Source organism: Polyodon spathula, chromosome 1 (assembly GCF_017654505.1).
Source record: "Polyodon spathula isolate WHYD16114869_AA chromosome 1, ASM1765450v1, whole genome shotgun sequence".
Taxonomy (NCBI): domain Eukaryota; kingdom Metazoa; phylum Chordata; class Actinopteri; order Acipenseriformes; family Polyodontidae; genus Polyodon; species Polyodon spathula.
In genome coordinates, this window is record NC_054534.1 from 32,926,784 (window position 1) to 32,953,049 (window position 26,266).

Below are 26,266 nucleotides of genomic sequence, written 5' to 3' on the forward strand. Positions count from 1 at the left end.
GATCTTTAGCATTAACAGGCAGGACAACCTTGCTGATATAACACATTTGTTTCAAATAAGATGCATCCATGAGAAGCTTGCTTGCCATGTTTCTGACCAACTGCTCTCAAACCATCCACTATTGGGACACATTCCTGTCTGAGCCTGGGGTGCAAAGAACCCCATCAGTGGACACTGGATCAGTGCAAATGTCCTTTGGGTATGTCTGGGTCTAGTGTCAGCACTGGTGTTTCTGATAGGTGGGTTGGGCCTGGTTCTGTTTGCATGGACCAGGACCGACACTTGCAGTCAGAGCTTTTCAGCGGTCATGTTCTGACTGATCCTACTTCTGCTCACAATGTGCACTCTGTTACAGTGGGGTTAAGTGAAAATGATGTTAATCTTCTACTACTGGCTGCCCAAACCCAATTGCGTATCAGGTTCAGATCTCCATGCCCCTAAAACCTGGCTGTCCAATGCTCTTTGTGAGGAACAGAACGCAAAACCATTGTCTACTAAAATGAGACCAGACAAACAGCAGAGAGGAGAGCAAAATAAATCACGATAAACTGTGAAGGACTGTTTACAAATGGAGGGTAATTTTGCTTCTCTTGAATGAACTCCCCAGGTACTTATTCTGGCTGAAATTTTCTTAAGTGAATCTCGGTCGCATCTGGTCAATGCAAACCAAGATGATTGCAAAATTATGTTGGTTCAGCTCTTCCATTTTCTGTGGAACAGCTGATGAAATATTGATCTGGATCTATCAATTGCTCATTTGTTTCGATATCAATTTCTATTTTTGCTTGTGACCAAGGCAAGAGCAGAATGTGAATCTTATATATATATATATATATATATAGATGTGTGTGTATATATATATATATATATATATATATATATATATATATATATATATATATATATATATATATATATATATATATAAATAATCAAAAGCAGACAAGAAGCAACAGTATGCTGCTAAAGACTTTAAAGAACAGAATCATTCAAATTATAGTAATTGAAATAACCGCTGGAATAAAGAGTTCAAGAGTATTTAGATCCCTGACTGTTTAGAACATTAACGTAGACTGTTAAGGAAAACAAACACTTTGTACTAAAAGTTTGTTATACTTAAGTAAAGCATTGTGACAGGGTCTTGCTTGTGTCACGCGTGTGGATCGCCGCTGTTCAAGCACATAGAGACAGTCGTGGTGTTGAATTGAAACGTCGGCACAGTCGCGCAGGTTTTATTCACAAACAGAAAACGAAAGTAAATAAAGCTGTGTCATGTGACGTTACCAGCGATGGTAATGCACTGAGGACTAATATAGCAAACTGTACAACAAACTATAAATCAAAGGTGCCGTGAAAACAGCAGGCCTTGCAGCATCTCCCGCGGATGTTTTTAAACTTACGGACATTCGATCAAGACCCGCCCACCTGCTGATTGAGCACCAGCACAGCCAATCAATTGCTGCCCTTCCTCTCAAACAAGCATAGCAGACAGCAAGTCTCAATTGAGCACCCGTGTGTAAGCAATAATTCAATAACACAAATCAACTCCAAAAAGATAATAAACCCATTCCCACACATAAATCACACCAACACTAATTTACCATTGTGCAAGGCAATCGCCCTGCCACAAGCATGCTGTCCTTTTAAATGTCTAAATTAAATATAGAATAATTCAATTTTATAAACAATTGGTTTTAACCTGGACCACTTTTAATTAATAAACCTGCTCTTGAAAACCTTATCCTGAAACTATGTAACATTATTAAATGACTCATACATTACATAATGTAAACATTAGAGCCTGGGGTTCAATTCTCTCTGTTGTCAGCAATGGTAATCCGAAGTACGAACTATAAATATCCCAGTGGTCCTTATGCCACTGTGATAAACATTGTATTATTGGTCATTAGCTGCAGCAGCAGAAGCATTGCTATTGCAGTACCACTGCTTTGCAATTAAGGATAATTTGGTAAGGGTAAGCTGATGTTGTTGCTTCTATGTTTTAAAGTTGAAAGCTTCAATTCTATCGGAATCTGCCTTGCCCGCTGTGCACCCCATCACTGTAAGCTACTAATATAATCGGTAGAGTTGCTTACTCAGCCACTTGCTTCCCTGCCAAACCTCGTACTGGGAGGAATGGCACAAATTAAACACACTTAAATGCCACTTCTTCAACAACATTCTTCACTTTTTATTGGCAAAGTCTTTTGCAGCTACATAAATTATAAATGCTTCTTCCAAGCCGTCTGAACAGGTAAAATACATAACATTGTGCACAGAAAAAGTATACATTATTTACACAGTAAACCACAATATTATCATTTCATCTTTTTTTTTTGTTTAAGAAAAGGAATGACAAGAGTCACACATCAGTCAAGAAATATTACTTCAATTCAAGTACCTTGAAAATAGTCATTTACAAACTGTTCTTAAAACCTTTCATTGGGCAATGGATTACTTAAACATGATGTACCTAGTACAAACTCAGATGTTTAAAAAAAAAAAAAAAAAAAAAAAAAAAAAAAACACCCTGGTAAGTAATATCTAAACATATAATAGCACACAGGACCGCTGGGGTAATATACTTAAATAACATTATTGAGAAAAAACCCATCCATCAAAATCTTACAAGGCCAGCTTCTGAACCTGGAAGCAGAAGTTAAAGGCCACTGGTATAAAAATTATGTGACCAGAGATGCCACGTCTCATTCACATGGTGGAGTCCTTTCGGTTCCCCAGTGTACGGTCAGCAGGCTGAGCTGGGTTTAAAAAACAGGATTTATTTCCTCTCAGTCCCCAGCTCTAACCACAAGGATAATTTATTTCCTCATTTTTTTTTTTACAACACAGCTGAGAGCTTTGTTATTCAGGAAGGTTTCCACTTATACACATACAAAGAGTGGTTAATCTTAAGTGCTTGGAGCTACTTCAAGTCAATATTTGTGCAATAAGGTGGTGTATTGCACTGCCATAATAGCACTGAAAATTAGGAACATGTGTGGTTACAGTATCTTCACATTTGCAGTCTGTTTATCTTTGCGTTTTGCTTTAGTGTTACTGGAGATGCAAAGCATCTGTGTTTAGTGCATGAAGTATTACAAACGTATACTTTATACAGCCACAAAAATGACACTGCAGTCTTTTCTTTTAATGCACTCTGTGCATTTTACATACATTTTGTAAAATGTTTTATCCAAAATTGTGGTCAGAGTATGGTAAACAATATTCCAAATAGTATTTACAATTACAAAAACCATATAAAAACCAAATCTAAACATAACATAGATAACCTTTATACGTTTAAAATTAAACAAACAAATTAGGTTCCAGTAAATCCCACGTGATGCTTCTTTGTAACAGTACAACCACTGTTTGTTTCAAAGCAGCATATTACAAATACTCATAACACAGTAAGCCAACCAGCAGCCAACTCTTAGTTAATTAATTAAAAGAAAAATATGACGATACAGTACATGAATTAGCAGCCACTGAGTCCTGCCCCTTAATACTGAATGGCTTGACCCCATTGCCAGAACAGTGGATTATTCCTGAAGATTCCTCAGTTGATACAGCTGTCTTGCAGTCTGTAAACTACAGGCAACAATGCTCACTTCTTCATCTCGAAGACAATTACATAAAAAAATTCTGCAAAAAGGAATAACAGAAACAAACAAACCAACCAAAAAAAAAAGTGTCCTGGAATGCTGTGACCAACAATTCAGACAGGACTCGCAGCCCTCAAACTGTCATTTGTTTTTAGAATTACACCGTTGTTGCTATCGGTGAACACCAAGATCCTTGTCAGCAGAGTAGAGATTGTCATTCTACTTGTTTGAGAGTTCCTCAATCTTGACACGATGTGTTATACTGTTACTTGGACCCCATCACTCAACAGTTAGTGCAAAACTTGTCATGCAATGGTCCAAGTTGTCTGTTTTCACCATCTTATACTCTACTTAGTAGAGAAGCCCTAGAAAATATAAAACAGAAAGAAGAAATGTCAGATTTTCAATCTTATCCTTTTATTTTTACACCCTATCAACAGTGTTAGGAGAGGTGGTTTTATTTTTTCTTCAAACTTTTTTAAACTGATGGAAACCCATCCAGGTTATATAACCAGTACCTATAATGTCCTGATGCCTGTGCTACCAACCATCAACCACTTTGGAAATGAAGCCTGTTAAATCCTATGGTGCCGTTATTTCCACTGACTGACATATGAAGGTCTCTGACTTACTAGTAAATTGATTGATTCAGGCTTAATTAAATAAAGCTCAGGCTCAATTACTGATCCACACTTCAGTTTGACATCCTTTCAAAGCATAAAGAATATTTTAAGAACTAAAGACTACACCGTGTAACATTTTTTTTTTTTTTGCTCCTGGGTAGTAAGTGTTATTTCCTAATTGCTTATGCCTCAAAAGTATAGAAAATGGCTATTATTCCCCACAAACTTTGCTTTTGTGACCAGGACAGTGATATTTCAAAATATCCCTATTTCCAATGGGAAAACGGGCAAATGTGTGTCTTTTCGTTCACATAAAGTCAGAAAAAAACAGCATATGAATCCAAATTAACATGTATTTATACAAAAGTAATACAAAAATGACTACAAAAGATTTAGAAGTGAGTAGTTTTTCAAGATTTACAATTATACTGTATTTACAGTATAATCGTAAATCTCGAAAAACTACTCACTTCTAAATCTTTTGTAGTCATTTTTGGATTACTTTTGTATAAATACATGTTAATTTGGATTCATATGCAGTTACATTTTTCAGTGCGTTACTTGTAACATATTAAACTAAAAGTAGTATCTCCTGAGTGATCAATCTCAAAAAAGAAATACTAAGGCTTGCAAAGAAAGTAAACTGTCTCGCACCGAATAATAGACATAGCATTAAATAGTAATGTGTCTGGCTTAATCTCAGAGCAAAATTAAAACAAGTTCATTCTTTACTGATACTCATTAACTGTTTTGCAACTCCTGCAGTAAAAAAAAATAAGTTTCATTTTTCGTTACATAGTTGAATTTCACTTTCCTTTCCATCCTTTCACAATTCATAATAAACGGGAACTGAAATTAATTATATACCCCCCCCCCCCCCCAAAAAAAAACAACAACAAAAAAAAAAAACAGCCAATCACAAGTTGACAAAACAATTAAAGAAGCAGTCGTATTTACATAAAACTTCCAAACTATAAACCATGCCAGTTATCATGAAGTCACACGTATACAACATACAAACATACATCAACAAGAAAAACACAAACTGACAAGACAAGTCTATAGCTCATGTCTTTATTTGACCTGAATGTATTAAAATGTCAAGAGCAATGTTATTTGATTTGTCTGATTGATTGAGATGACCTTTGACAATTACCTTAGAGACTTCCATCTGTCCTTCTCAATGTGGTTCTCAGGGCCCTCGCTCTCATAAGAGGCCAAATAAAGTGCTGTAATATTAAGAGGAAGGTGTATCAGTGTGGCTGTGGCTAAACCTCTTAGGTTGACAATTCGAAGCTTTCATACACGTTGGGTCACAATAAAATAAAAACAAACTGAGAGAGGCTCTTAATCACAAAAATATATTTTAAAATATATTTAACTGCAAGGTAGGGGAGTTATGACCTGCCCAAATTGAAAAATTGAGTTTTGACTTTAAAACATGGGCTTAACCAAGGATTTAACTGGCCCACTGCTTTCTTTTGCATACCAACATTAGGACAGACATGTTTTTATTGAAATCATTCGAATGACCTGCAACAGTCATTAAAAACTTTACTTTTGGCTTTGTTGCTCCTGGAAGAAAAAAAATCTTTCTTTCTCATATCAAACGCTCCCAAGCAAAAGCTGAAAAAAAGTAATTCCCTAGTTTCTTTACTTAAGATGGATGAATATAAAAAATAACAAAACAATCTGGAATATGTTGAAAAACAACTGCTGCGATACAGACAACACAGAATACAGCAAAGGTAAAGTCATGTGTTTCTGCAGGGGGTTCTGTAAGACTTTAATAGGACACAAAGTATACCTTTACTTGCATCATGAATAGAAAATTCACTTTGAAGTAGCCTGATTATTGCTTTCCCACACTACACAGCTAAGAATGTGAATTCCAGTACAGTTTGAGACTTTAAGCCACTCAATCAATCAATATTTATTTTATATAGCACCTTTGATAGTGGACACCATCACAAAGCACTTTAGAAGATACAGTAAACAGCAATGAATAATACATTAAATACAGTGAAAAACAAAGCATAATACATTAAATATACGGCTAGGATGTGAAAATTCTAAAATAATGTGGATGTGTATGTCATACAGAATCCTAAGAAGATACAGTGAAAGATCAGATATCAGGCTTAATGAGCACTTTGTGGTGAATGACAGGTTTCTGCGCCTCAGAACACTTATGTAAAGGCATGTAATTTTCAGGAAGAAGCTTATGTCATCCCAAGTCAAAGATTGATTTCTGATAAATATTCAGAAGTTTTAAATTAAGAATAAAGCATATTATAGCAGATGCAGCCAGATCAGTTTTTTATCTGCGTTAACGGCAAAAAAGTGGTTTTCATTGTAGATATGAAATGAAGCAGATATATGCTTTGTGGGCTAAGAGGGGCTAAGAGATGTTTCAATTACTTTAGTTCAACAACTCTCCTCTTTTCCTGAGTAGCACATTCTGGGACAGGCAATACAATTCAACTTAGGGCTTTTGGTTACGACACTTACCATCTTCACTGAAGACTGGTGCTGTCAGAAGATACTGGAGGATTTTGCGATCCTTCTCGAAGGGACACTCAACCTCTTTCCATGTCATAAACTCACTGACCTGCTTTGCCAGCTCCCAGAATTTCTAAAAAAAAAAAAAAAAATTACAATTGAATAAATTTAGACTACGCAATGTTTTACATTGCTGGACTGTTTCCTATAGATTAAAAAACAAACAAACAAACAAAAAAAACACATTTTTACAACAGAAACAGTACTCACTTCAAAGTTGACATGCCCAGTGGGGAGTCGATTGGCACACCTCTCGTTTAAGAAGTAAATGTCTTTGATTAATAAACTGAAGAAAGGTATCACAATCTGCAAACAAGAACAAACCAAAATAAATAAATAAATAAAATCAGTTGTACATGTCTTAGTCAGTATAACAGGACAACTCAACAGGTAACACACTTGTATTCATCTTCCCAACACACTTGAACACAATTGGAATTAATTTTCTACAGCTAAAAGCTGACTTCAGAGGTCTATGATAATAAAACCTGCCATGCAGGCATGCCATTATGAGAGCCTAATAAAAAAATTCGGAAGTCCCTTCAAATGGATGAAGGTTAGTGAGCTCTTTGGCTTTTGTCCAGATGGTAGAATGGTTCTGAATTAAAAAATGAATTCATGCCAGCGATAAGAGAAGTATGAACAACTGAGGTACTGAATTACATCTTTCATTTTTTCAGAACATGTTTCTAAGACAGTGCTGAGTTCATATGGTTTCACTCATTGGAAATCAATGAAAAGCAGCATATCAGCCTCTAGTAAAAAATAAAAAAAAAATTAGCGGACTAGATGACTTGTGATACAATGGCATTATGTTGGGGGCACAAGTTCATAATTTATCAAAATGTAAAAGATTGTGGTCAATGTGTTAAGAATATTTGAGGCTGTGAGGGTATAAGAGGAGGTTTGGGCTGAAACTCTACCTGTTGCACTGCAGTAATATAGAGCAGACATAACAGTTGTACTTTGCAGTGTAACATCCTACTGATTTCAATAGGATTGCATAGAGAACACAATATAGCTGCCACAGATGTACATGGGTGGTCCTCCTACTTCATCCTGTAATCCTTTGATTTAAAGTATCACAGAGGTTCAGAATGCACTGCATGTACTTCAACATGCCAATATCTGGGCACACGCTCCAGAATTAAGAACAAGACCAGAGTCAAATATTTTATATTACAATCCAGGGCAATGATATTCTGCTTAACATTTCAAAAGGCTGTGGCTTAAGTGAATGTTTCCTCCAGAGAGCTGTGTGACTTGGAACTGCAGTAGGAACAGAGCAATATGTCCTCTGTTACAAGGCAGAGTATTCCAGAGGGCTTGGGAAGATTATTTTGCATGACTTCTGAATGCTAATCCACTGACACTGTAAACCCACCTCATCTTTTAAAACATCTGCTTATTGCTGATTGAACCTGTGGTTCATTTAATGTTCGTCAAAAGAGCTCATTGACCTCATGAGGTGCTACACAGAGGTGTCAAAGTTTGCAACAAAAAGGAGGGCGGGGCTCTGTGAAACTACTGCCTACGTACTTTAAACCAACAGCTGCAAAAGATTACTCCATGGGAGGCAGACTTGACAGTACAAAATGTCAACCGCCTTCATGCCTTGCTTCTGAAAAGGTCTTGTACTCAAATCATTTTCATAACAAAACAGCTTCCTCTGGGACCTCCCTACTATGTCTTGACCTTTTTGGCCCTGTGAAAATACTCAAGCTTAGCTGTTCTGAGTGTAGCTCTAAAACTAATTCATTAACTCCTCCTACCGTTACATTTATTTTGAATTTCTTTCTGAAAATTTGCCTTTGCTTTTGCACTTCAAAACAGAGCCCAGGATACTCTTTATAACCTGATATAAATCCGTCTCTGTTAAGGTCAGCATCAAATTCGACTCTCAATCCATACTTCTTACATAAATTTCATTAAAGCACACACCCCAGTATGAAAGCAGCTTGCTTTGCTCTGAAAGATAGTCCTCTAATGAAGGTGGGTTATTGAGTTTGCCAAAAATCTGAAGCGCAGATTTGCTCCAGTGGTCTGTGCAATCTCTTCCACTTCAGTGCTTGCATGTTAAATGATTTAGGGAGTTCTGTGTCTTTAAAATATATTTCAGTGGATTCGTCTGCACATCAACTAAACATTTTATATTCCACTTAAATAATGCACAGTGAACTTAAGTTTTAAGTTCAACATTTAAGGCAGTAGGTTTTGTTAAATAAACAAGCTTGTACTGCTATAAATGTCTTTTTCATATAGATTGTTATTCATCATTTAGCTTTTTTCTCTTTTATGTTTTTCCTTTGGTGACATCATACTGAATTGAAGACAAAACTGCAAAACACTTCCTAAACATTGAAAATTAAGGTTATTCAAAGTACTGTTCATAAATTTACACCTGCTTATAATTCTGATTTATGACAACTGAGCTGCTAATTATTCCTTTTGAATCTACTGGAGAGTGTAAGCCAATGCAAACAAATGAGGTGCTCTCACTGATAACATGGTTTTTGATAAGCATTTCACAGAGAACACAGTTATCCTGGTAATTTTCCCTTTACATTTCAGTTTTATTAACATATTTAAACATGACATCACCTAGCTTACATAGTCTTGTTCTCATGTGTCCATTGCATAACATAATTTTCGATGTTTCGAACAAGACAACTGTAGCATTTTCAGAGCAGACCGTGATTAAAAAGAACTTGGATTATCAAGAAGGCAAACATCTTACACAAACAAGGTCGTTTGTTTCTGCTGTCTTCTGCTGTCGGTGCAATGTCCCCTTATCATCTTTTATCTTACATTGAGCAGCATGGGCTTGATCACCACTTCAGACTACCCCAATCAAACACACACGCATGCACACACACGCGCACACACACACAAAACCACACACACACACACACACACACACACACACACACACACACACACACACACACACACACACTCACGCACGCACGCACGCACACACACACATGCATACACACACTCACACAAAACCACACATATACACACACACACACACACACACATACATTCACACTCACACTCACACTCACACTCACATTCACACTCACACTCACACTCACACTCACTCTCCTGTTAACTCTCTACACCCCTTGGAAACTTTATATTTACCTTCTCTCTGCTGCTGTGAGCCATCAAAGACCTCTGGGTCGCCCCTCTCAGTGCTGTTCTGTAGTTGTAGAAATTACTTGAAGGATCCATCTGATGCTGCAGAGAAGAAGAACAAAAATGATGTCAGCTGAGGTAAATATCTACAATAATATGGTTGACAACTTTAAGGGTGTAATGAACCGAAATGTTTCAGTCCCTTTACGAGAATATCTCATTGAGGCGTATTCACTTGCATCCAAGTGCTCTCAGAAGACAAGGTCAATTGCACACATTGATGTATCCACAACAGTATCCACATCAACCATTAAATAGCTGTTGATACCCTTACTTGACTAACATTGTCACCACCCTCACATTATGCTGTAAATAATAATGAACCACAGATGTATTAATAAAACTGAATATCTCACACAGTTGTGTGCTAATACATATCTGAATTGCCACGTGTATCTGTAATGTTGGTTATTCGATTTTGATGCCAAGCTACCATTCACAGCCCCACACTGCTGACAATGATTCACACCCTCTGAAAACCCGACACTTCAACAGAGAATGTGCACCTTGAGGAAGCGTGTTAAGTCACTTACCTCTAGGATATCAAACTTGGCTGTTTTTACTTTGGCCCAGGTTTTCTTGAGCCGGGAGACAGGGCTCATGTTCATGCCAGCTGCAGCCAATCAAACAGAGAAGAGTCAGTGCAAACAGATCGAGGTTACAAAAGCACAGATTACTAAACTGCAATTGGACTTTCCTCCCTTTATCTTGAGTAACTTATGGTGCTCCAAAAGATAAAACTACAAACTCCAAAAGAACAATGAGAATTTCGTTCTGCATTAACTTCCCAAATGAAATACCTAACACATGGTAATAAGTTCTTAGGTTGTGATAGCAGTCTAAATGGCCTACTATAGCATAGATATGACCACTCTGTTCTCATTAAACACGCCACATAGAGGGACCTTTGTGAGATAACCTCATTCTCAAGTATTTTCAAGACTGAAGACCTTAGTTAAGACTACATACTAAAAATAAAATACCATAAACCCCCATGAGAATGCCTGACATTTAAAGGGTAATGTATGTATGTCTTTACTTTTATGTAAATGTATAAATGACAGTAAAACAGGCATCTACAGTACAATAACTAAAAATAGAATTTGTATACATGGTAATCAAATCGACTGAACTACACAATATTGCCACGTGTAATTTTATAAATGTTCTGATATTTTATAAACTTAGTGCCAATTTCTATGTCCTTGATTCACATTTGTATGGTGGATCATGGGTTCCCTGTATAATTACAGCTCATACTGTCTGTAGAGGACTCTGACATTGTAGACTTTTTTGTCCAGGGTTGAACTGGTTTAGTATTTTTGGCTACCAATTGGCACACACTGCATTTACACAAAGGGTCAATTTTTAGAGCTTACAGGCAAAAATAAAACAAAAAAAAAACAGGTTTTCAGGAACTTATTGTTTTCTTTATGTTAGCATTAATTATGCAGCTAAACACATGGCTTCAAATGTCGAGCCCTGTTCATGCTTTACACCATAATTGTGTAGATGGGGATTATAAAACAAACTTGACACAAAAGAAGCCACACTTTCCCATGACTTGTTTGTTCATTTCAATTTCCACTGAACATCCCTGAGGACACATTGCATAAACCACTGCCTGAAGCAGGATCCCCCGGGAGAGGCTATGACTAGGACAGCTGGCAACTTCTTCTCACACAGTGTTTGCAAATTGTGTACCCTGTGGTCAGCAGTGACCATCTGTCTTAATGATGCTGAGCAGCAGATTCTAACATTGCTGCCCCTTCTGGTTGGCTATTCACCTCCTGCTGCACCTCCACCTATGATCCTGCTGCTCCAATGGGTTCACAGTGATGCTTGGGAGGTTTTAGGCTACAAGTCAATTGTTTATTTTCAGAATAGTAGAATACAGATCAAATTAAAAAGTTATGATTCCTCTGTTTATATATTTATTAGTAAAATCCCCCCCCCCCCCCCCCCCATTATAAGTTCAAATCATTACCTAATTAGCAGAGGGGGCATGTGAGTCTTCAACTCTTTGAAGCAATGGATCCATACTGTGCAAGCACCACATTTTAATACTTTTTTTCAACCGTAGCCAAAGAAACACTGTATGGTTGCTGATCTGATTTCCAACAACAAAAGCCTCCAGTTATCAAATTCATCTGTATTTAATTCTCTTCTATGCTCATTTCAGACTATAGAGCAGTGGTCCGCACTGGAAACTTGTGCAAGTCTAATATGGTAGCTACAAAATCATTGCGGGGCCACGGGGTGATAGTATAAGCACCTTTATTCCCGTAGAATTTCAAATGACTGATTTAGTGATTACACCGTGTAACAATTTTTTTTTTTTTTTGTTCCTGGGTAGTAAGTGTTATTTCCTAATTGCTTATGCCTCAAAAGTATAGAAAATGGCTATTATTCCCAACAAACTTTGCTTTTGTGACCAGGACAGTGATATTTCAAAATATCACTATTTCCAATGGGAAAACGGGCAAATGTGTGTCTTTTCGTTCACATAAAGTCAGAAAAAAACAACATATGAATCCAAATTATATTGTATTTACAGTATAATCGTAAATCTCGAAAAAAACTACTAACTTCTAAATCTTTTGTAGTCATTTTTGTATTACTTTAGTATAAATGCATGTTAATTTGGATTCATATGTTGTTTTTTTCTGACTTTATGTGAACGAAAAGACACACATTTGCCCGTTTTCCCATTGGAAATAGTGATATTTTGAAATATCACTGTCCTGGTCACAAAAGCAAAGTTTGTTGGGAATAATAGCCATTTTCTATACTTTTGAGGCATAAGCAATTAGGAAATAACACTTACTACCCAGGAACAAAAACTGTGTTACACAGTGTTATTACAAGTCACTGAACCGTATCTGTTCTACGGGCTATAGACAAACACCTGTTTTACCACACAGCATGTGCTATATAAAAAAGCAATCTGCTTTTAAAATGCTTACATATAATGGCCATCAATGAGTTGAAGTTGCCGATATTGAAGCACTCCCGTGCAACATCGATGAAATACTCAATGACTCGCGCCCTGTGTTTCTTCTTTACGGGCTGTGTATGACACAATTGACAAATTGAATACCAGTGTGTTATTTGCTGAAGCTGACAGACTAATATTGAAATTGGGTAAATAGGACAGGTGCCTATAGATCCTTGACTTACCATGCAGATTTCTGTCGCCACCAGGTAGCTGAGTCTGTTAAACCACGCCACGTATGCTTCCAAGTTGCTTGTCTTCTTGTGATCGCTAAAGCAACTCTGTGTTAAACAAAAAGACAGACATCTTTTTGGTTATTTTACTAACAGAAAAGAAGACTGCCCTTTACTAACCTACATTTACAAGCTACTTGACATTAAAAAAGTATTTAACTGATACCCAAGTCATTCATTTTGTTTAAATGCTCTGTAGCAGGCAGATATAGAAAGGTTACAAAGATATATTAGTGGACATCAGTTTTTACAAAAAACTTCTGTTTTTGTGTTTTGGGGCTGAGTTCAATAAAGCCTCAAGTATCTAGTCCTTTCTAATAACCCAGTCCTGCCAAGGATAACTACAATGGAGTCAACATCTTTAGTTTAAATTATTTAGTAAGTGCAGCAAAAAACAGAGGAATCCCATTTTAAATAACACCAATGTATGTTTGCCTTGCAGCAAAGAGCCAGCAGAAGCTAATGTATGTGTGGCTTCACAAAACCCTTGGGCATCTTAATTGCTAGCTGGTTGCTAGGTTGTTGCTAAGACGGTTTCACTTTAAGATGTAAAATTAAATGTCAACAGGGTGTAAAGGACATTTGCACATTCTACGGGGGTATGGTAGAAAACTGTAGTGCTTCCAGGAGTCAACCAAAGATTTCACTTTAATGATATCAATATAAAAGTAGATGTTCAGGGTTGTCCATCGACTCTGCCTAATCAAGCTAAATTCAGTACCAATATCAGGAATGGATTCCTTCTGAGAAACATGACCTGTAACTGATAAGTTGAATATAAACAATGTAATACAAGCTCTGTGACAGTCAACATAGCAGGGGTTGTACCTTGCCATTGTCCAGGGGGTCTTTGTGTACAAATGCCTGGACAAATTCTTCAGGTCCAATATAACTGAGTCTCTCCTATAAACAAAATAAGACACAAACACAATCTAAACAAGTTCTAGTAATGTAATTTAATAGCTGTCTATATCTGGCTAATAGGATCCTTTCCCTCTGTTATGCATTCCACATTCTTACAACAATTCTTGTTTTCAGCTGTGCCCTGGGGCGTATTTCAACTTGTCACGCATTTCTCCAGTTAAGAATGATGCCGTATTACAAAAAATCTGAAAATATGGAATTGTCTCTAGAACCTCAGACTTACCAGTTCTATGTGGGTGAGCTGCTGTGCTAAGGTGTACGGGTCGTTGCATATCGTCACGATGTCCCTCTGTATGGACTGGGGCTTTGTCTTTAGAACAGTAAGCCTGTCTGTAACGGTGGCATTTATTTTTACCAAGACCTCTTCGTATTGGCTTAGCGTGGTCAGCTTTCGTATCAGACTCTGTGTCAACTGCTGAACGGTCTTACGGTAGATCTGCAAATAAAACGACAGACGCCATTAGTTTTATATTTCCAAAAGCAAACAAATGCTAGTACTGTTATGGTTATATGCACAAGATTAAATACCAAAAAAACATGTACTTTCATGTTACCAGTACCATGGAGGTTATATAGAAGAGCTGTCAATATAGGCAGTTGTAGGTTGGTTTGTTGGCTGTTATACAGATTGTGAGCAGCATTCGTCAATATGCAGGGCTGAGCAAAACATTAAATATATATATATATATATATATATATATATATATATATATATATATATATATATATATATATATATATATATATACTTAATATAATAAATGCTTTTTTTTTTTTTATTTCATACGACAACTATTCAGTTTTTAACACATGTGCTGTTTCATTGAGATTCCAAGACACCAAAAGATGTAAGCCTGTGATTTTCTAAGCAAAGAAATGGCATTTAAAACTTTGGTATGATGGATGTGTCATGCTGCTGCTCGAAATTGCTGCCACTTTTCTGAGTCACTTGTGTAATGCCCAAGCACTTTGAAAATTGAAATGTCCTCAATCAAATCAGTGGAACACAGTAAGGTTATCTATGTGGCAGAGGAGTGTGATCCTAGCGCTAAAGCACTTGTCAGTCACAAATAATACATTCTTTTCAGGCGTAGGTGTTTGAATTCCTGCATATGCTCTACTGTTTTTCTTTTAGTTTTCAGTGCAGTGAGCTGCAGTAGCCAACAGAAATGACTGAGTTTTGACCAGTTCGGAATGAGGCACAAATGTTTAATTGGGCCTTGTTAGTTATTGTCTATAACATCAAACATGAAGATCTTGGTTTAACATGTAAGTTCCAGTACTTCCAACAGTACTGATGCTTTTACAATGCTTTTACCACATTTCATATTATAAACATACAAGATTCACATTGCAGCACAAAAATTGCAAACCCGTGGGATTCAGGATTCAAGGGCAGTTTCACACTGGACCCAGTCCAATTCAGCCTTAGTCTAAAAAACAGTTTTCATAAATAGAAGCCAGCTTAGGTCCAGAACAGGGATGTGATGTTTACCACAAAACTGAGGCTGACCACATAGCTCTTTGAGTGTTACAGGGTAAAAGCACAAGTACATAATGAATGGGTTTCTTATGTCCTGGACCAACACAACATCCCAATACTCAATTATTAGTCTGTTAAAACCACACAAAGTAAAACAAATACATTTATACAAGGAAGTACATTTGTTATGGCATTGCTAAGAAACCCATGAGGAACATGCTTATCCATTCAGCTGCAATAACACAAATATAACCTTACAAATAAGCCATTATTCTAACAGGTGTTATAGCACCCAGCATTCATTAGTAATACTAGACTAATGGTGTGCATATACTTTGTCTAGAGACTCCACATTCTTTTTTACAAGTAAAGAATGTTAAAAGGATCTTTCAGTTTTTAACCCAAGGTGAATCATTGTGAAGACTAAAAAAGTAAATTAATTGTAGACTTAATTCCTTTATGTAATTTACATCCTTAGATACCTGTTTCAAGGTATGACTCGCGTACATATTTGTGTAGGTTCTAATTCAAACTGTTAATTTCATTCATATTTATTGTGGGGGTGTATGGATGCTCCTGAACAACTAGCATCTGTCAATGTGAGCCTTTTAAAACACAACTGACATTCACAAAAGAGAGAGTAACTTTAATAAGCCCAACACCACCTTTAGTGCTGCTTTAGAGCTGAATGGTTCTTGGAAAACAAAGGCGAAAAACAAGAGAATGACTCAAGGAATGACCTTTGTTGTAAAGAGCTGACTTCATCTTTCAGTTCCATGCATTTAATGTGCAGCCATACTCTGTGCATACCACCGCAGAGATGATGCTGCTTCTGCTGCTGATCACTCTTGACAATGCAACACACAACAGACTGCACACATCAGCATAACATACAGGTCATATGAAACCGGAAGCTCTGTTTGGGTTGGCTGTAAAACAGAGCTCTGTCTACTATATATGTGTACCGTTTATATAATGACAGCCTCTGAAAATCAATGGATCTGGAAAGCACTGTGCTGTAAACTGATGCGCAAATCTATTCTGGGACCCACCTTGTCTGCATATGTGATGCAAACGTCAATGGAAAAAAAAAAATTGAATGTAGTTAAAATGTGTTTTCTAGTTTGCAGGAACATTGTGTTTTTACTTGTCCAGAATACTTGACCTGAGCTATTCTTAGTAGCCAGGAAATAGTCTTAGTCTTAGAAATCTTAATGTGTCAAGCAATAGTGCCTTAGACATCAGCTTTGAAACTACATTGTGATAGCAAGAAATACTGATGTAGTGTAACAAGTCTTATATACAGTATATAATGTTTTTACACTTTGACTCTTGCCATTTAATCTAATAAAAGAAAACAAATATGTATAACCATTATAATAAATGAAAAAGAGAATATAAGTAAATATGTTGCTTATATAGATGGTTTCAAACTAGTTAAAGTATTAGCTGTTAAAAGCAACAAGTCCTGGGCTCCCAAGTGGCTCATCCAGTAAAGGCACTCTGAGTGGAGTGGAGTGCAGGATGCACCCTATAGCCTGGACGTTGCCGGTTCGAGTCTGGGCTATTCCACAGCCGACCGTGGATGGGAGTTCCCAGGGGGTGGCGCTCAATTGGCTGAGCGTCGCCGGGGGGCCTGGATCGGCCAGGGTGTCCTCGGATCACCTCGCACCGGCGACCCCTGTAGTCTGGCCAGGCAACTGGGGGCTTGCCTGTTAGCTGCCCAGGAGCTGCGTTGTCCTCCTAAGCTGTAGTTCCTGGGCGGCTGCATGGTGAATCCGCATTGTGTAAAGAAGCGGTCGGCTGATGGCCGCTGGCGTGTGTTCGTCTTCGCTGCTCCCGAGTGCACAGGGGTGGCAACGGTGGGCTGAGTATAAATAAATAATAATTGGCCATTTCAAATTTGGAAAGTCCTTTCTACGTGTGGTTAAAATTAGCTTAATATGACACTGAACTTGTAATGCAAATTACTCTCAAGTACAAAAAGACTTGACTGTGAAACAAAAGTCCTTTAGTTTAGAAATATACACAAGAAAATGAATGGCATTGTTTCTAAAACGCTCTGCAGCTTTTACTAAAAGAGAGTCTTGAACAGTCAGCACTTTTGTTATTTGTTGCAAGTACTGTATATCACTTGTGTATGAGCAACAGCAAAACAAAAACTAGTACACAAATAAATACTGTAGTGTATTCTATCAGTACCAATGCATTCTACAGAACTGATAAAGAATTATTTGGGAATATGACAGATTTAGGAGTCAGTATGTATTTCCAGTTCTTTGCTTCATGTAATAGGTCTTTTTTGTAAATATTTAAAAGGATGCATCATTAATATAATATCTATCTACCCACCTGTTTGTCTTCTGACCAACATACTATTAACAATATGGCAAGATGTAAGTATTTTTATGTCACCTGTCAATGACATGTGATATAATGCCTTGCTCTTGTGCTAAATATTCAGAGGGAACTTATTAAAAATTAATGTTATTTAATGATTTGTCTTACAGGGATTACTGCACACTCATCTATATGGAACAGCGGATCATTACAAAACCGTTCAGGTTAAGAGGAATTAATAGGCGGTGTTTCTAATGTGAGATGAATCATTTATAAAAGGAAACACTTTTAAAAGGTATTTGTTTGAACAGATGTGAGTGTGCCTTCCATCACTGGCTGCCTCTACGGCCTGTTCTTTGTCACCGTGTTGCTGGCGTGCCTCCCCTGATAAACCCCTGAGAGAGAAGCAGTACGATGTTCAGACTATGGGGGCAGCAAACAAAAAGGGAATGGGTACCGCAGAAGAGATTTTTAGTTTATCACAAGAGGTAACAGAAAATCATCAACAGTGGATAGAGAAAAAGAACAGCAGACAGAAAACGCCTTGGAGCACTTTGTTATTTTAAAAAGGTACTCGGTACATAACACATGTAAAGTAGAACACACCCATACTCATCACTCTGAATAACACTTCTTTGCTGTCACCCTCGATCAAATTTTCAGATTAAAATATAACTTGTCTTGTGATGCGATTTTGCTTGAAGTTTGGCATATCCAGTGTTTATTTTTAACTTAAAATAAACAAATGTCACATTGTCCGTAAAGCAACGATTACTGGGGGGGGGGGGGGGGGGGGGGGTTGCTGAACAATTCAAATGCTGCATAGGAGAAGATGATAACCATCACTGACAAAAGCACTGAGGATGCTAAAAATGCTTCTTTTCTCTTTACGCAGTCAGGCGCTGCAAAGCGTTATGTGACTAAAATAACTATTATTTGCAGACCCCTGCCACCCCACCCTGTAGTTGCCTTCTCAATGTAATTGCAGGCCAGTTTTCACATTTATATTTTACTTGTATTCCTTTCTTCGTCGTAGGAATCTCCTTTAAGCCCCACACATGCTGTGCATGTTCCTGTGAGAGAATGGCAACTGGCTTTTGACTGTCTGTCTCTACCCTGGTTTAGTCAGAAAGCTCATGGGATACATTGTTTATTAAAACTGACTAGACACTGTTACAATATACTACATTCTTTGGCTTTTGGCCTCACCTTTCGAGAAACCCCTGCCCATAAATTAGCTTTCAAATAAGTGGAGAGGCTGGCCGTAGGGAAACCATGGGCAGGAGGCAGGATAGCTGCCCTCTCCTGTTAGACGAAGCCAAAACAAATCAGGTGGAAGCTTGGGAGAAGGAGGTGAGGTCTGGTATTGGAAGTGCCTAAAAAATGCTTGATATTTATATGATTTGATCTGAGTTTAGTGAGCTCCCTGCCAGAACCATTGCTTTGCTTAATTTCAGCAGTTATGCTTACAAATACATTAGTGTGCTGAACTGTTCGGCTGTTGTCCTCCACAGCACCCCCTGTCTCCCTAACGGGGGCTAGCATTCCAACCTCATAGAACAATAGATATCTCACCTCATCCCCGCTGGCTATCTTGTGCATCAGTTCCTTCAGGCTCTGCATCATCTTCTCATCTCTGAAGTCATAGGGAAATGTTTCCGTCCATTCGGTCAGCAGCTGCAGGATTTTGGGGGCAATTTTTCTTAATCTGCCCTGTAATGTTTAGAAACAACAGGAGTTACCAAAATGTGACCATAATGACTCAAATTCCAAACAGCAAAGTGTTTGGTTGTGGATCTGGTGTTTGTTATGGAAATTGTGAAACCTTACCTTGTCTGTCCCTGGTTCATTTAATCTCTGCTGCTCAACACACAACTGGCAGACCTTGGCCATTAGCTCAGAGGGGTGAATAAAGAGCCGAGAGCTTAGCAAGAAGGTAAATATATATGTTCTCTGGAATAAAAAAAAAAAAAGTAAAAACATATTATTTGTGTTACAGAAATAGCATCCCTTTTTAGCATTTACAGTACATACAATTAATTCATCAAGCAATAGCAAAAATACATTGACTAAAAAGAACACAATTCATTTTTTTTTTTTCTTGGAGAAAGTGCTCTGCCTCTGGGGAATTTCATAAACTCTAATGCAATTATCAAGCCTTATTTAAAAACATAAAATAATATATACATATTGTTGATTAATATAAAAATGTATCTGTGTGGCATGATCGTCTCTTAAGAGCTAAACTAATTTCTTCTTTAAAAATCACCCTTGGCATTAATAAGGTTGAACAACATATTCAACTTCAAAAGATATGAGATATACGACTGAGTCAACAAGTAGATATTTCACAAACTTACGTCAGGATAGTAATCAACACTGGGGACCAGATGCTGAATAAGAGCCTCCAAGGAGCCCGACACAAGGCTGTTGTCATGGTAATACAGGCCCGCATAGCTGTCCTTCTTGGTTTGGTACACGTTTCGATTATAACCGTTGGTGTTTAACATAGCCGCAAAGGCTGGCGTTTGTGGCATACTTTCCTAAAAAAAAAAAAAAGATAAAATTCAAGAATGTCAGTTTGTTTAATTACAGATAAACAGCAGAGGAGCAGAAGAATAAATGTTGAGACCTCAAAAACAAACAGCCTAAAAACAAGAAACTGCAGTGAGGAAACTGCCACCAATACACACTGTACATGATCCTCCCCAATCCCCGACACAGATTCATTCCAAATTAGTTGAAAGTACTCTGGGGCAACCACTCAAGCACAAGGGATATTACACTAAACAAATTACATATAAATAAAATTAGCACCCAAATTGTACAGGATATGTTTCAGAGTGCTGGATCACTCACAAACTCGTTGTATGAATAAATCTCACAAAATTTGACTGTATACATCTACGGGGCAAGCAAAAGCCATTGTCACTACCATGTCTTTCCAATCCATCTGTGGCCAAGCAAAGTAAACCTGATTTCAAGAAAACCCGGCTGCAGTGTGCCACCACCAGTCTCGTACAAAAGATTGTTCACACAGGATTTTGGTGTGCAGGCTATTAAGCTATTAGCCAGATTCCGAGGGGTGATGTGCACAGCAAAGGACTAACGCTTCTGGCCCCACCTCCACACAATGGGCCCATTCAGTAGCAAACTCAGGGCACGGGGATCTGGAACAATAAGAGATGCTGCTACTTGGCTATAGAGGCCATCAGTTGGGCACAAAGGGAGTGGGGCTGGGGGGTGTTGGAGCCATATTGGACACATTAATCCCTCTTTTCATGATGCCATGAGAAATTTGCATCAAAATGAAGGATTGCTTGGTGTATGAACAGTCACGTCAGTGCCCTCTGCATCTGTTCCACCACGTGTTAGACTCCCATTCCTCAGTGGTAAAGTAATATCCATGTCTTGATTACTACCACCCTCCCCCAAAACAAACGCTACTGACGTAGTTAATGAGATGCACACCTCTGTTGCAGTTGTCTGATAGCATAACTATGCTTATATTTTTTGCTGGATACATAATCATTTAAAAATAATGCGACAAACAACCTGTGGGAAATGTTGAATGAGAGATTTGTTTCATCTGTGCTTTTTTTTCCCTTGAATTGGTGCTTCAGAGTTGATTCTGCAGCTAATTAATCATGTGTAATTCTCTGTTTAGTTTTCTAAATGGCAAGTGATGGTTTTAAAACACAAGTGATTTATTCAGAATACAGTATTGTTTTTAACCACACCGAACAAAGCAACCCCCTGCTTGTGCTTGCACAAAACTCTCCCTGAAAGTAATGTAGGTGCAATACCAGAACGTATTGAAGCTGCCTTCTGGGAACAGCTACAGTTTAAGAATGCAAATGTACTTGTGCTTTTTCTCCTTCAGTTCTTTATTTACAGCGGCAACAGAAAATAATCTGTGTCTAACAAAAGACTGAATTTGAACAAAAACAATCTGGAACTATTTGTTTCTTATTGCAGGTGTCCAATCTGTATGCCAAATAAGGGCCAAAAGGAGCAGATTTAGGGTGGAGGAGGGAGGGGGGGGGGTTTCAGGAGCTACTGCTATTGGTGGTGCTTCTATTTTTTATCATACCGATAATGAATGACATGCAGGTCACGCAAGGGTACATTTAACATGCACAATTACAACAGGTTGTTCTTGGGAAGAGGCAGTTTCACAACACAATCAAAAAGCTATAAAAAATTGCTTTTCATGGTGACCAGGATCTTCTGTTTGTGACAATAATTTGTGAAGCTACCTTTAGCATCTTTCTGATACGATTATAAGGAAATTGAATTTATCTGCCCTGGCTGCATGAACCAGCCTGCCTTGAGACAATCTGTCACGCAGGGATTTTGTTCCTAGCTGGGAATCCACGCATGCAAACACAAGAAGAACAGTACAGCCCTTGAGTTATTATTGCTAAAGCCTGGTGTAGATGCTATTTAAACGTACAGTAGGGGTATTCGGTTTCTAGCCACACTGTGCAAAAAGTGACAGTTGATGAGTAAGGATTGGATTAAATGGGTTTACGTGAATGAAACGAAACTGAGGTAAAAATAAATTAATTAATTAATAACGCTGATGCAGGCAATAACAAAACTAACTGTTTGCAGGTGTAAAATGGACTGTCAGGTGCAGATGACTGCTTCACTGGAATTCAACAGGAAATGTAGCTCATATTTACCTTTATAAACATTTACCATGGTATGTTTGCAGTTTTCCCATGCGCTTACCATATCTTACCATGGTTTTCCATGTTTAATAATTTACTTTACCATCCCTCCCTATTCTTTAAAATGCTTACATATGCTTTCACTGGACTTTATTACACTTAGCTATGCTTTTACTATGTTAACTTCTATAAGGATTTATACATTTGAATTCCTCACTGTACGTTTTCCCTTTAAACTCTGAAAAAAGTATAATTTATTTGTCATGTTGCAGGAGCACAGCGAACTGGGTTCACATCTCATGAATAGGCCTACGTGATGGAAGTATGTATTTGAATTCACAGACAACAGTGAATAAAGACAATAAATAGTCCCTGTCTCTCTTTCTCCATCTCTTAACAAGGTGTTAATTGAACAATATTGAATAGCATCAGACAGCAACAGCAACAAAAGGCAGGAAAAGGGAGATCGTTCCTACACTTATTTTGTGTTTAAAAGTAATAGACCTGTATGACCATTTATGTGAGTCACCTGTCGGTATAAATACTTGTTCCACTCATTTACATGACTTTACCACAAAGGCAATTAAAAGGCCTAAATGTCTCTTGCTTTGATATCCAGTTATATACTTAAAAAAAAAAAAAAAAAAAAAAAAACTTGTGGAACTATCCTACCTACTGCTAGAAATGTGATTCTGGCTTTCAATAAACAAACCCTCCCAAGACAAATGAAAAACCTTCTGTAAGGAAATCCTTCTCATAATCTGAGGCTCATGTTCATAGCAAATATCGACAATTAGCACATGAGACAGTATACCCTGCTTGGTGTTAGTCATTCACAAGCTGATATGTTATTGCCTGTAGTTAACAGTAGGGAGTTTAAAAACCCTGTAGAAAATTCAATACCCTTATAACCCTTATAGCAGAAATCAAGTTCAGCTTTGTTCTTAGTAGTTTACAGTATTTCAGGAACTTATACTTTAGTATTTCTGGCAGCCCAACAGCCTAACTGGTTGCAGTTGTACAGTTGACAAGCCAAATACACAAAAACGCAAACATCGGATTGAAAATAATCCAGAATTACTCAACAGGTCAAAATCCCCCTACCTCACTACAGGGTGGCATTTAAAAACAAACATGCAAAAAAAAAAAAAACTTTTGCTATACTTCACCAATAACCACTTCAGCTTTGCTTCACACAGACATATTCCTCATTGGTTGTTTTCAATGGCTGCTAACACTATTTGTATTTCATGAAAACATTGGGGTTCGGAATACTAGCAAAAATTATGTCATTACTATTCTGGGCTACAGCCAATCAAAATACTTTAGGCAAATCACTTGTAAATTAAAAAAAACAACAAAAAAAAACCAGCATTTCTTTCATTTTGCATGAACCCAGTAGCTTGAGTGCTAATGAAAAGCATCAGAGGAACTTCATATGATTTTTGTTTTTCGGTTTAAATTAAGATAGACTGTTAACATGAACGAGTAGGGTCAACCTAACTGGGAAATGTAATACTGATTAAATGTATGAAGCTGTGTATTGGTTTAGTCGCTAGGATGTACAAAAACAAAAACAAAAACAAAAAAAAACTTCCTGTTATCTAGAAATCTACAGCATTTAAATATGTGACTCCATAGAATAATGTGCAATTCCATGTCAAATGTCATGTCACTTCTAAGAACACATATAATATCAGACAATTTCCCATCTGAAAAATGCTACTATTAAAAACTGCTATAATTAACACTATGAATACATCACTGTAATGACTACTTTACGGATAATTTGACAAAATTTGACGGTATCATTAATGTGTAGTACCCTTTTCTGGTTTCTTTTGTGATATTGTTAATCCAAACGATTTGAATGTTTATACATATTCATATGTGTTAATGTTTTTTTTTGTTTTTGTTTTTTTTTTGTGATATCCTATAATAATATTTAAGTGTTTTGTGATGGTGGTCCACTATGAAAGGCGATGTATAAAATAAAGATTTATTGATTGATTGATTGATATTGTACACTCCTATGCAGTATACGGGAAAAGGGTGGCATGAAAATATTAAACATTACACCTGTATACCATAATTGGTAACAATAAGATAATTGATTCTTTGCTTTAATATACACAACTGCAGTACGTATAATATAATAATACTATATCTTCTTATATTATAATCAAATATTGTGTAGTTTATTATATATATATTATATATATATATATATATATATATATATATATATATATATATATATATATATATATATATATATATATATATATATCTGTATTAACATGTTCTGGCACCTGATGCATGTCTTTCCAATACAAACAGGACACATTTAGTTGTTTACTTTATGTGAATAAAACGAACCATAATGGGCAAACTGTGCGAAAAGGTAAAAACATCAGGCAAACGTGCAGGTTCTTCAACAAAGATAACAAGAAGAAACCCAAAAGGCAACACACTGCAAGAGATTCAGCTACCTTATGTTGTACAAAACTGTGTCTCACACCGCAATATTTTTCTATCCTGTAATCAAAATCTAAAACGTGTCAGTCACATAAGCAATCCAAAGTCCCTTCTTGAGAAAGCACTTACAGATCAATGTCTTCCAACTAACGCCTGTTCTTCCCGTTTACAAAAATGTCTTATCTTTTTAAAAAATCATGTGGGGATAAAATACTAATTTCCAAACCATTTACCCAAAGAAAACAACAACAATAGACACAATGTCCAAGTGTGTCACAAAACGAAACCAATTACAAATAATAAGTGCTTTCTGCATGTAACTATTTTATAACAAAAGCGAAGACGCGGTGGATAAATGATGCAGCATTCCTGAATATAGCAGAAATCAATTTTACACTAAACCAGTTACCCGTATCTGTTGTAACTGATTGACCGCCTCTTAGCCTAGTCTTGGCTGCGTTGTGCTCTTCGGTACCATTAGGATATATATATATATATATATATTATATATATATATATATATATATATATATATATATATATATAATCTATATATATATCTTCTAGAGAAAATGTATAAGACATAAGAAATAAGCATATGTAAATAGTAGTACTGACATACAAAACGTACCTCAAAAAGAAACTGGATCAGATTCCTCTTAGCTGCAAAATATCACGGCAGAGAGAAAATCACATAAACTGCAATCATACAGCGAGGTGTAGTTGGTTCCACAGAATCTTGTCAACGTATCATACAGTAAACTTCTGTACTTATCCTTTACTAGAAACAAGCCGCATATGTCTGAATGTGGGAGCCGAGTCCGCCCACTGAATAAGAAAAGCTTTACAGCACACCAGGGCACATTCAAATTGGTTGACCAGACAACGAAGAGAGCGTTTACACTGAAACGCTGCCAGCCAATGGGAGCTGATAAACTCCGAAGCCGTGTTGAAACTGCTTTAATCTTATGGACAAGTCGATAAACTGTGCACTTGATCGACACAGTGAAGTACAGTGTCCAGCTGCACTAACACCGCTGCATCGGAATTAAAACCAAGACACTTCATGAAAGCTAATTAAACTCAAAATAGTGTTTTGCAGGTTCTCAAATGCTATTGCTGCTATCCGTTTATATATTTTTGTAT

The 26,266-nt window shown here is 37.1% G+C and overlaps 1 protein-coding gene across 1 annotated transcript; it reads right to left on the reverse strand.

The window, feature by feature from the left end:
* Nucleotides 1–2,175: 2,175 nt before the first annotated feature.
* On the reverse strand, nt 2,176–25,963 carry LOC121317472 (ras-GEF domain-containing family member 1B-like). The gene is made up of 14 exons (XM_041253442.1): nt 25,752–25,963; nt 20,327–20,509; nt 19,797–19,919; nt 19,542–19,679; nt 14,367–14,579; nt 14,048–14,122; nt 13,172–13,267; nt 12,958–13,060; nt 10,525–10,604; nt 9,938–10,033; nt 7,001–7,096; nt 6,740–6,863; nt 5,385–5,457; nt 2,176–3,970 (listed from the first exon to the last, which is right to left on the reverse strand). The coding sequence occupies exons 2-14, from the start codon at nt 20,501–20,503 to the stop codon at nt 3,946–3,948; spliced, it is 1,419 nt and encodes a 472-aa protein (XP_041109376.1). The 5' UTR covers nt 20,504–20,509; nt 25,752–25,963; the 3' UTR covers nt 2,176–3,945.
* Between the last annotated feature and the right edge of the window lie 303 nt (nt 25,964–26,266).

Excerpts from the sequence above, each read along its gene's own strand:
- LOC121317472 (XM_041253442.1), bottom strand. The coding sequence starts at position 20,503 with ATGCCACAAACGCCAGCCTTTGCGGCTATGTTAAACACCAACGGTTAT. Across the intron at positions 19,680-19,796 it reads ATGAACCAGGGACAGACAAG|GGCAGATTAAGAAAAATTGC; the intron begins GTAAGGTTTCAC and ends TAAACATTACAG. Across the intron at positions 3,971-5,384 it reads GACAGATGGAAGTCTCTAAG|GGCTTCTCTACTAAGTAGAG; the intron begins GTAATTGTCAAA and ends TATATTTTCTAG.